General features: G+C 35.9%; 1 protein-coding gene across 1 annotated transcript in view; it reads right to left on the minus strand.

Annotated features, from left to right (window-relative positions):
- Nucleotides 1-10,535: 10,535 nt before the first annotated feature.
- Nucleotides 10,536-12,773, minus strand: part of rxfp2a (relaxin family peptide receptor 2a) — a 75,357-nt gene continuing 73,119 nt past the window's right edge. The window contains exon 18 of the mRNA XM_073829429.1: nt 10,536-11,722. Coding sequence (XP_073685530.1) covers nt 11,457-11,722 — 266 coding nt within the window. The 3' untranslated portion in view covers nt 10,536-11,456. The remainder of the gene's footprint in view (nt 11,723-12,773) is intronic.

Genomic DNA, 12,773 nt, shown 5'->3' on the forward strand with positions numbered 1-12,773 from the left:
AAATCTTACTGTTCCAAAACTTTTGACTGGTAGTGTAAATTCACATTAAACATTCTTTCTTTGCCTTTTCTCCTATAGGTTGGCTTTCCATACGGACCATCCCAGCTGTGGTTCCAGATGATTTGAGATGCTGGTTAAAATAGGGTCTAATTAAAACCCAAAATGATCTCTTTCCTGATGCTGATGCTATCTGTCATCATCCACATCCACCCTTCCCCCATTCCAGTATCGCTCACGTAGGCACAGGTCCCAACGTTAGTCCCTTAAGATCTCTAACTGTGTGGCAATGGTCCTGTCAACCCATGGGAGCCACTTTTTTCATCTCTACCTACAATTCAAAACAAAACTCCACAATGAACATATGTGGGTTTCATGGCTTCTCAAAACCTGGCTCTAATAATGTTAAAAGAAAATTAAAAGGTACGATACAACCACAACCACAGCCACAAGTTTCAACGAAATTCCCCGCCCGCGCGATGATCTCTAGCTGAAGGCTACCAGAATGTCTAAAAACACAGTCACTGCATGACATCATAGTTTTGTGTCACAACATTTCACACAATGAGAACAAATTACAGGCTATCAGCTAACTGAGTAAGGAAGGATACCAGAAACACGAGTTTAATATCCTGTGTGTGAGGTAAAAATGGGAGTCTACGACTTGGCAGGACATTAAAGACAAATCTAATTCAATTACGCATTACGCAGGATGACTCACATGTCAAAACACATCAAGACATTAAACATGTGTCTAACTTCCAAAGCAAAACCTGAGCAGTACCTTCATTGAAGATGGTAGGTCTTTTTCTAGGTTGGATCTTCCTGAACTTCCCTTTGAAGTCCGCTGGAGAGAACATATGCATTGAGAGACTAGCCATCTGGACCAAAACGATCCCATCCTGTCTTTGGGTTCCACAAGGGTCTGCTTTATCATCCACCACAACTCCGGCACTTCTGACATCCTCCACGGACATATCCGACACGGATGACAAAAAGAAGGACCGCTTTCACCTGCTACGGCTCAGCATGGATACGGATCTCCAGAGAAGCCCCTCTAAGTCCTGCCTGTTTCTTCTTTTGTGTTTTTTCGTCCCTCCTTCCTTTGTACAAGGTACATGAGCTTTAAAGTGTGATTTAGTGAAGTAAATCAGAGAAGGATGAGTGTTTAGGCTCTCTGTCTGCTCTCACAGGTCCAGGCTGTTTAGCCAGTTAGAGTAACACGTCTGAATGGGGCAGGTGTTAGATTACTCAAGACAGGCACGCCTCTTTTGTGAGAGAGAGAGGGTGGAGATTTTGGAAGCAAAGGAGGAGAGATACAAGTGACAAGTGGCTGTGTACAAGTGTTTATTTTAATGTGAATCAGGTTGAGTTTTTTAGAAAAATTGCCATTTGTGAGGATAGTAAGCAACCTATCAAAATAACATGCTAACTACTTTTATGTTTTGCGTCTGAGGTGTGTTTCCAAATGGTTGTCAAGGCACTGCATCCCCTGAGTTGGATTCCCAAGTGTTCACAAAACAAACATTATGTAAATCAGCAGCCAAATACATAACCAAATGGACAAGCAGTCCTTGGATGAGGGTGTTTAGTCAGACCACCTTTTAATAACATCAGGCTAACAAACAGCCACACTGTTCACTGACCTGCAGGCGTTGCTGTTTTATAGAGTAACCTTTTTGAACGCCAGCATGGAACAACTACCTTATTATCTGAGTCTCTCCCTCTGTGTGGCCCTGGCTGAAAGTGCAGATGAAAAAGAGGGAAAAAGAAACACAGATTGACCACTCCCTCGGAAGAACACAAAACAGCCCTTTTCTTCAATAAACAACATTTTGATGCGGATCCAAATAGGGTCAACGTCTCTTTCCAAGGCCCGTCTAAGCCATCTCAGTTGCATAAATAAAAGCTACTCTGTCTTTACACCAGCAAATAAAATCAAACACAGAGTGAATACATTTTTTTCCAAGTTTTTAAAGGATTAGTTCACTTGCAGAACAAAAATGTACAGATAATTTACTCACCCCCTTGTCATCAGATGTTCATGTCGTTCTTTCTTCAGTCATAAAGAAATAATGTTTTTTGAGGAAAACATTTCAGGAATTTTCTCCATATAGTGGACTTCTATGGTGCCTGCGAGTTTAAACTTCCAAAATGCAGTTTAAATGCAGCTTCAATGGGCTCTAGTCGATCCCAGTTGAGGAAGAAGGGCCATGTCTAGCGAAACAATTGGTTACTTTCTAAAAAAAAAAAAAAAATTACAATTAATACACTTTTTAACCACAAATGCTCGTCTTGTCTATGTCAAAAAACTCCCATGTCATTTTCTCCTCTAACTTCAAAATCGTCCTACATCGCTGTTTTACCTTTTTTTGTAAACACTAGGGTTGGTACTTCTGCAGCGATGTTGACGATTTTGAAGTTGGAGAAGAAAATGAGATGGGAGTTTTTACCCTAACTGTATTGAACCGGAGTGCACAGAGACAAGACGAGCATTTGAGGTTAAAAAGTGTCATTTTTGTTTTAAAATTAACCAATCCTACTTCGACTGGGATCGTTTACAGCCCTATGAAGCTGGAATTAAACTTCATTTTAGAAGTTCAAACTCGCAGGCACCATAGAAGTCCACTATATGGAGAGAAATCCTGAAATGTTTTGCTCAAAAACAATAATTTCTTTATGACTAAAGAAAGAAAGACATGATCTTGGATGGCAAGGAGGTGAGTTAATTATCTGTACATTTTTTTCTGAAAGTGAACTAATCCTTTAAGTTAAAAATAATAATCAGTTGGCTCTAACAAATCAACACGTTGAAAGCTGAATGACAAAATATCTAATTGAATGCACACTGACATGTGACCTGGACACACCCGAACGTTCATATTTACAGTTAAACGGTTGTGTCGATGCTGCAACCAACTCCCAAAAAAATTTAAAAACACACATATGTAGAAACACACGCCACACTAAGGCCAAGCGAGCATGAAAACTCATCATCTCATCCCTTTAAAATGTGTGTCGTCTTTATGTAACACGGATAAAAATACAAAGAACACTGCAAATACCACCGGTCCTGCCCAAAATAGCACACCTAATTGGCGCAGCCTAATTACTGGAGATAACCTAGAACTCCAGACTGCGCGCACACACACGCGTGATCGCCACATCAAGGCAGGGTTTGTGTTTATGTACTCGCCAGTGATCTTCAGATATCACATTCCTCAGATGGCAGTTAGGACTGGTCTGCCAGGAGAGTGACGCCACATGGACATGCCGTCCACAAAGGTATTCTAAGACGCCGTCAAGTGACTTCATATGGCGAAATGTTGATATTTAGAAATTTAGACAAGTTCGTATAGTTTTGTTTTCTCACTGTTGGGCTTTAACTGACTCTGAGTTGCGCACTGTCTCTTCAATGTCAAAGGCACTTTGAAATGCTCTTTTATTGACTTGAATGCTCTCAACAATTTACACAATGCCTTATGCATTAGCAGTGTCATGTTTCAAAAGCTCTTTAGTTAAAGTGGCCTGAAAGCAAAGCAGAACTGTGATTTAGAAATTGCGAAAATGGCATGGAAGCTTGGTGGAAGATCTAAAGTTTTTTTTTAACGTGGTGTTATAGATTTAACAGTGAAAACTAGAAAAGAGGAAAGGATGTTGTGGTTTTCTCTGACAAAAAAAGCTAGAGATCTCATTACAGACGTTTCTATTAAGAATTGTGAGGGATATGAAGTGTGAGGCTGCCCTCTAGAGTTCAGTCAGGGTACAGTTCATAAGTTCGACCAATTTTTCTGAAAAAAATTAAAATAAGCTATCAACAAAGGAAAAGTTCAAGTTCAGTCTTCAGTGTCACATGATTCTTCAGAAATTACTAATATGCTGATTTGCTTCTCAAGACACATGTATTATCTGATTTTTTCAGTATTTTTTGATGAACAAAAAGTTTAAAAGAAACATTCATTTGAAATAGAAATAATTTGTAACATTATAAATGTCTTTACTGTCACTTTCAATCAATTTAAGGTATTTATGCATTTTAAAAACATTTAAAAACACAACTTTTGAACAGTACTCTACATCAATTTGAATGGCTTTAAAATCATTAAGTATGTAAAAGCATTAAAAATATTATGGTAACACATTACAGCTTTACACTACACTAGAATAAGATTTAATTTGTTAATGTTAGATAATTCATTTGCTAACATAAACTCACAATGAGCAATATATTTTAAAGGGATAGTTCACCCAAAAATGAAAATTACCACGATTTTCTCACCCTCAACCCGTCCCAGGTGTATATGACTCTGTGTGACTCTATGTACTCTATGATATCTTCTTTTAGACAAAAAACAAATTTGAGCTATATTGCAAAATGTCCTGGCTCCTCCAAGCTTTATAATGGCAGTGAATGGCTGTTGAGATTTTGCAGTCCAATAAAATGCATCCATCCATCATAAAAAGTGCTCCACATGGCTCAGGGGGGTTAACAAAGGCCTTCTAAAGGCCGGGACACACCAAGCCGACGATCGGCCGTCTGGCCTCGTCGGGCTCGCGTCGGCCAAAGTTTGCCCGATTCAACATGTTGAATCGGCGTCGGGCTTGTCGGGGCCGTCTGGGAAAGAGAGCGCTCTGATTGGCTGTTCAGACATCGAATCAGAGCGCGTGGAGGACTTGAACGTGAAGTGACGTAACACGCAAAGGAAGGAGTCAAGAGGGAACCGGCTCGCTGTCAACATTTCACAATTCACATACATGTATATATTCATACTCATACACGTACATATAGGACACACAAACTATTAAGCCTGTTAACTTGAATTAATTGTAAGATTAAGGCTGCTCCCATTTAATATGACTTATGAACAAGGTATAAAATTGTAAACAAATATATGAATATGAATTGTAAACAAATATATGATTTAATGATATATTTGCTGTGTACACAACGTTCGTTATGTTTGAATGACAGAAATAGATATTACTATTTGTATTTGTAAAGATGCCCTGTTGAAACTTCTTGTTGGGTCATTTTTTTTTTACTAGTCTTGCTCTTCTGGGAGACATGAGGACCAGGTGATAATGTTCAAGAATGCAGAGACATTAGTGCTATAAGCATGCAAGTACAGGGCACAATAAGCTTGGCAGACGGTAATGTCTGAATGTGTAAATGTGTGAATATTGGGTCTTTAGGGATAAGTGGCCATTTTACGCAGAAGTGTACTTTCATTGTTATGCAATGAATAGTTTTTTGCAAGAATAATGGCGATTACTGTTCCCCCTAACGTGTATTGTGAGAGCTTTGAAATGTTATAATTTTCAAATGAAAATAAGTATAAGTACATTAAAATGCTACTATATATATATATATATATATATATATATATATATATATATATACACACATACATACATACATATAATAACAATTTTATATATATGTGTGCATACAACGGGTGTTATACTTATATTGATATTGACTGTACTGATATATAGTACAATTTCCCATTGATGTAAACACTTTGACTTAAAAAAAAAATCGTCTGGTGTACTTTTAAGTCCTTTTTTATCGCTAAACCAAGAGCTGACAGCGCCAGGGCCATTTGCAGATTGTCAGACATCTTCACAAAACCGAGTATCTCTGTGGTGAGCGACGAAGTAAATGCTTCGGAAACGCTGATTTGTTTGCACAGGCAACACTACTTCGGGGTTCTCTTCTTGGAATGAAAATACAGACCACTGCCATCTGCAGGTACGCAACGGTATATCTCCTCACGCATGCGCAGAAAGCACCTTCTTGTTTGTAGTCCGGTGTCGTCAGTTCGGTGTGTTCGAGCTCAGTTTAATTGCCCAGACGCCCGCAGACGCAGCCGACTAGAGGCGACAAGACGGTCGGCTTTCGTCGGCGCTAGTTGGTTGGCGTCGGGTTGGTGTGTCCCGGGCTTAAAGTGAAGCAAATCGTTTGTTTAAGAAGTCTGTGAGAATATGCTAGTCTCGCGAGAACCGATGTTTTGTCTACAGCAAAGGAAAACCAGTCTTATCTTGGCTTATATCGAAATCCTCCAACATTTTTTTTACACAAATGCATTAATTTGCTTCAGAAGTCCTTTATTAGCACAACAGAGCCATGTGGAGTACTTTTTATGATGGATGGATGCACTTTATTGGACTTCAAAATCTCAATAGCCATTCACTGCCACTATAAAGCTTGAAAGAGCCAGGACATTTTTTAATATAACTCCAATTGTATTCGTCTAAAAGAAGTCATATAAAATCATATACACATAGAATGTTTTGAGGGTGAGTAAATCATGGGGTAATTTTCATTTTTGGCTGAACTATCCCTTTAATATTAAATAAAATAATTGCACATTGTTTGTTGATGTCAATTCACATTACATTTATGAAAAAAAAAAATTAGTGAATGTCGAAATTAATATACATTAAGATTAACAACTCACTAAAACTATTGTTCATTGTTAGTTAATGTTAACTAATATTAACAAATAAAACATTACTGATCAGTTACATAAACTGTATAACAATAGAAGTGTTTTTTTTTTTACGATTCTGTTGTTGGGTAGCAATGAGTGCTCAGAGCTAGTGTCAGTGAGTAGGTGTGCAACTGCGCATCACTCTCAGGCTAATAAGCACAGGTAGATGAGGATAGAGATGGAAAAAACAATGTAGTGTTGCTATGGCTATGTTTCTCTTTTTTTTTTTTTTGCAGCTCTTACTCCCCAGTTAATAATTCATGACTTGAGCTTTGAAAAACAGCCAGAGTCAGAAGAGACACATACAGTACACAATATGGAAACAGCTGAACACTGAACAGCTCTTGACTAAAAATTGGTCACTATAGCAGTTTTCACACATAGTTTAAAATAAAACTACCTGCCAGAAGCTGTTACATAAAATCCTGTAAGCACCCACTAACCTACACACAATAACCAAGACCATCTCTCAAAGATTACGTAATGTCTAAGTGGGCTGCGCATCACACATTCAGTCAAATCTCTCAGTAACTGTGAAATATGTGTTCTTCTGAAGCACTGCAGACAAGAACGTACAACAATTAGATATGCACTTTCTGAAAGAAATTACAATTATTTTCCACGAGGACCTAAACACATCTAGACAATGTGAGTGTGTTTTTACATTCATAATAATTCATAATAATTCATAGAAAGCCAAACCATCATACTGGCTAAAATACATCCTTTAATATACAATCACATGGATTGTACTGTAAAAAATAAGACTGTAAATCTCTTCAATAATTGCAGATCAGGATATGAGCCGCAAGACTCAATTACAACAGCAAACCTACGGTAAACGCACCCACACACTCGCAAACAACCCAAAGCTGAGTGCCTCCTAAAACCAAGAAACTATTTGACAGACCTGTGCAAGCTTTTTTTCATACTGGATCAGAAAATATATTGCAGATTATTAGGATGATAAGCAAAACATTTCAAGCTAAAAAAAAAAAAAATGCATCGACAAATGTTTTCAGCAGGTGAATGTAAATATTTGCAAACCCTCAAGTAAACACACATGGGTCAAAGCATTGAAGTGAGCAACACCAGCTGCCTGCTTTTGTCTGAACTACACGTAATGAATAAAGCACAGATGCAAAAGCTGTTTGTGCTCAGCGAATCCTCACTGGAACCTGAGTATCAAAACAACTGAAGAAGGAGCAATCTGACATACAGTAACAAAAACAGGAGCTCAGAAAGTTTGAGAGCACTATAAAATGCTTCCACTTGTTTTATTTTTTTCTCATCAAGTAGTTTTTTCATTTAATATTATATAATAAGCATACTTTCATAAGGTTTATGTCACAAATGTATTTAATCAGTGACAAAATAGTGCAAAATCTTTTTTTTTAAAAGTCATATTTTCCTTTTTTTATATTTGTTTATATTTTAATTTAGATTTTGAATTCTTGATGAGTTTTTTCACATAAATAAAACTGATTTGCATCTTAAAAGTCTTTGTTAATTAAGTCTAAACATTCTCTACACCCTGGTAAAAGCATGAATAACATGATATACAATCATCCAGATAGTAAATCTACATTATGCATACAGTATGTTACACATGCTGCACGAAATGCCACACATTCCCTATATTTACTTAATTATTAGTAATGAAATAATGAAAAAAATCCTGTCACGACTTACCCTGTTCAGACAAAGGAGGAGGATGCGATTGTTGCCATGCAGAATACAAAATCATCCAATTTCCTAAAGGTAAAATATAACATCAGTGATGCTCACAAATGCCGTCTAACGTTAGACAGACAGCAGCCACTGTTACATTGTTGTCACCGCAGACATCTATCTCCATTACAGCTACATGTAAATTACATTTATTCCGCTTTGTGAAGCCAGAACGTCGATGCCAACCATTTAGACACCGTAACATGTCTGTAATTATCCAAGGGACAATTTGGAGCCAACGCTGTTGTGTTGTGTTATGTTGTGTTTGTTATCAACAGACAAAACAAACACAATCTGTGCTGGTGGTCTGGCCTTCCTCACGGCTTCTTCGTCAATTTTTGGCGGTTTCACAAATGAAATTTCGCGCACTGGAATGAAAACACGATTACATTTCACTTCGTGAAAGCGCCGAGCAAAAAACAGCATACCTTGTGTGTTTGTGTGTAGGAGTTTATATCTTCATATCTTTATCCAAGCGTCGTCGCTCAATTCTGCTATTTTCACTTCATTGGTCTCGCGTCTCCTCACATCGACTGACAGAAAAAGACGGCAGCTGAGGATGGCGCAGCTCCGCCCTTGGCGACCAATCAGAGCGCAAATATTTACCGAAGGAAAGAATTGGAGATCGCTGATTGGCTGAGACGCAAGCCCGTCTGTTTCCTTCCATCCATTAGGTTCTGAAGCGCCTGAAAGGATGCTGCTGGATACTGACAGGTGCACAGTTGCAAACAACCAAGACAAAAGGCACCAGATGGAATATTTTAATGGAGTCTACCTTTTAAAGAGCACACATTTATAAATTACCAGTCAAAAGTTTGTTGTTTTATGTTTTTAAAATTAGTCTCATATGCTCACCATGCATTTATTTGATTAAAAAGTCAAAAGTGTATTATTGTTAAATATGATGAAGCTAAATTTAAATATGCTGTTTTGCTGCTTAGTTAATATCAATTACTATTGTTTCTTAGTTATTAATAATTGTTCTTGTTATTATCAATACTGTGTTGGGGTAACACATTACAAGTATCGGGAGTTATGCAATCAGATTATTTTTTTCAAATAACTAGTAAAGATATAACAAGTAAATATCTGAGTTACTTTTTTTAAATAAGTAATGCCAGTTAGTTTGTTTTCCCATTTATTGACTGACAGACAAAAATAGATTCAGTATTCCTCAAAATGAATAAAAACTGAAATACAAACTTAGAATATAACGCAAACCTGCAATATTTCAATGTTAAATAATACAAATTATAATGTATTTAATTCAATTTTTTTTAAATGATCTAATTCACCTATAATAATAACCAAAAATTACTTTAGATAAACATTACTTTTACATTTGCCAAAAACAGAACTTTTTATATCAAAAACAAACAAGCAAGCCCAGCACAGATAAGAAAAAGCAACACAAAAGTAACGTAACACATAAAAAAGTCCATAAAAAGTAACTGAACTACCAGTCAAAAGTTTGTGAACAGTAAGATTTGAATGTTTTTTAAAGAAGTCTCTTCTTTGAATATATTTTAAAATGTAATTTATTTCTGTGATCAAAGCTACATTTTCAGCATCATTACTCCAGTCTTCAGTGTCACATGATCCTTCAGAAATCATTCTAATATGCTCATTTTCTTTTCAAGAAACTTTTTTTATTATTATCAATATTTAAAACAGTTAAGTACATTTTTTCAGGATTCTTTGATGAATAGAGAGATCAGCATTTATCTGAAATAAAAAGCTTTTGTACACTATTATACACTATACCATTTAAGAGATTTTTTAAAAGAAATGATGGAAATTAATATTTTATTCAGCTTTCTATTCATCAAAGAAACCTGAAAAAAAATTCTACTCAGCTGTTATCAACATGTTTTTTTCAGAATATTAGAATGATTTCTGAAGGATCATGTGACTGGAGTAATGATGCTAAAAAATTAGCTTTGAAATCACAGGAATAAATTACATTTTAAAATATATTCAGATAGAACACAGTTCTGCTGTAATTTGAATCAAATAAATGCATGCTTTGTGAGTAGAAAATACTTCTTAAAAAAAAAAAAAAAAGCTTACTGTTTAAAAACTTGGTATTGACTGGTAGTGTAAGTAATGTAATTAGTTACTTTTTTTAGAGAGTAATGCAATATTGTAATGCATTACTTTTAAAAGTAGCTTTCCCCAACACTGTTTAGGAGCATAAGAGACTTCTTTCAAAAACTTTTGACCAGTAGTGTAACCTGTGTTGTGTGTGATATACAGTATGTAAAATTGCACAAAGACAAGAATGTGAGCGAGATCTCTCATTCATGGGGTATATTATCTTTTATGATAAATTATAAACAATTAACAGGCTTTCTAAGAGTAAAGAAAAACTCTGTGCCATACAGTGAGATTGAAGTACAAGGAAATCCTCGGCTTGCTAATGTCACTGGTGGATGGACTTCTTCAGATTGTCAATTTTATATTGCTTGACAAATTCCATGAACATTCAAACTATTAACATATTTACGTGAGACTTGAGATGGATAGAAAAAATTCCAACTTATAAATAGCCTACATGAGTATAAAAATAAAATGCTTTTACATTGTTGTAAAAAATGACAAAGAAATAAGCAATGTATCTCTATTATCTTATATGGCTGAATGATATGCACCTCTTTTTTTGACTGCATGCTTCTGTTCAGTCAGGAACCATTTAAAGGCATTCCCTTTAATGTGTCTTTTCTGTGAAATAGCAGAGCAAGCATTAAAAAAACCTTTGCTGTACATTACAAATAACTTTTCAAATTCAATCTCAAAACCACACATCAGAACGTTTCCATTAAAAAAAAGTCCTTCATGTAAATAATGCTTTAAAGTTCCTTTGATCCCTCTGATGTGCTCTGCAGTAAATCTTTTGCATTGCATTTTGTAGTCATTGATTTTCTTCTTTAAAAGCTTTTGAGACAAACAAGCCCAGCTCAAGGGCTGTGAGCCAGACATGGCGTTTAGGGGGGAAATGGAGTCCGAGGCTCTTACCTAGCTGAAGTGATCAAAAATGCTCCTCCTTACGGAGAAAACACTGAAGCTAGAGTCATGCGCCTAAAAAGAGCACTCCATATTGGAATCCAAACGGCAGAAATCACAGTGCCATCCTTTCACCTAAATTGTTCCAGGAAAGACTGTTATTCTCCAGTCTGAACACAGATAATGATTATGATAGGCCTATGCTATGATACCTTTCGTTCACTGGCTCTTTCACCCATATTGGTTATCCATTTCTGCCAAAGAGAGTCGTGGCAAGGAAACTTTGGCAGGGTATTCTGCATTTCGAGAGGTCTCCATGTAGATAGTGGAGCTGGTGAGGCTCTTACGGTCTTTCTTGGACGCAGAGCGCTGCTGCCAGTGGCACAGGAGAAGCTCCACCTGCTCTCTGAAGAAGCTGGTGGTCAGGGTGTAGAGAATGGGGTTAAGGGCACTGTTGATAGGAAGAATGAAAATCACCACCCAAGAGTTTATTGTCCCTGCAGAGGTAAACAGAGAATTAATGTTAACAAAAAAGAACTGGCTGTACTCTTAAATTCTGAGACACTTGGCCAGAGGTAGCAGGGTCATTTTCAGGAAACAATGCCATTTGTGCACAAAAGAAGAAAAAGTAAATTTAAAGTTTTAGAATTTAATTCGAAAAGGTTACTGCTAAACTTTCAAATTGTATTTATTTTTATTTCAAGACCTAAAATACCAGGGCCGAAACTATGTCTTAAATATGTGCCTACAACCTGACAAAGTAGCAAGTCAAAAAGTGTTTGAACAGTAAGATTTTTAATGTTTTTTTACAGAAGTCTCTTCAGCTCACCAAGCCTGCAAATTATTTATTTGATCCAAAGTACAGCAAAAACAGTAAAAATTTTAAATATTTTTACTATTTAAAATAACTTTATTCTATTTGAATATTTTTAAAATGTAATTTATTCCTGGGATTTCAAAGCTGAATTTTTAGCATTATTAATCCAGTCACATGATCCTTCAGAAAGCATTCTTATATTCTGATTTGCTGAATAGAACGTTCAGAAGAACAGCATTTATCTGAAAGAGAAATCCTTTGTAACATAAACGCCACTTTTAATCGATTTAAAGCATCCTTGCTAAATAAAAGTTTTAATTTCTATAATTTCTTTCCCCCCAAAAAATTATACTGTCTTCAAGCTTTTGAATAGTATAGTGTATAATGTTACAAAACCTTCTTATTTCAGATAAATGCTGATATTTGGGTCTTTCTATTCATCAAAGAATCCTGAAAATAATAATGGGCTCAACTGTTTATTTATAATAAGAAAAATGTTACTTGAACAGCAAATCAGCATATTAGAATGATTTCTGAAGGATCATGTAACACTGAAGATTGGAGTAAAGATGCTGAAAATGTATCTTTAAAAATCACAGGAATAAATTAAATTTTAAAATATATTCAGATAGAAAGCAGTTCTTTTAAATAGTAAAAATATTTCACAATATTAATTAAATAAATGCTTGGTGAGCAAAAGAGAATTATTAAAAAAAAACATTAAAAATCTT

This window comes from Garra rufa, chromosome 23 (assembly GCF_049309525.1).
Source record: "Garra rufa chromosome 23, GarRuf1.0, whole genome shotgun sequence".
In the NCBI taxonomy this organism is placed as follows: Eukaryota; Metazoa; Chordata; class Actinopteri; order Cypriniformes; family Cyprinidae; genus Garra; species Garra rufa.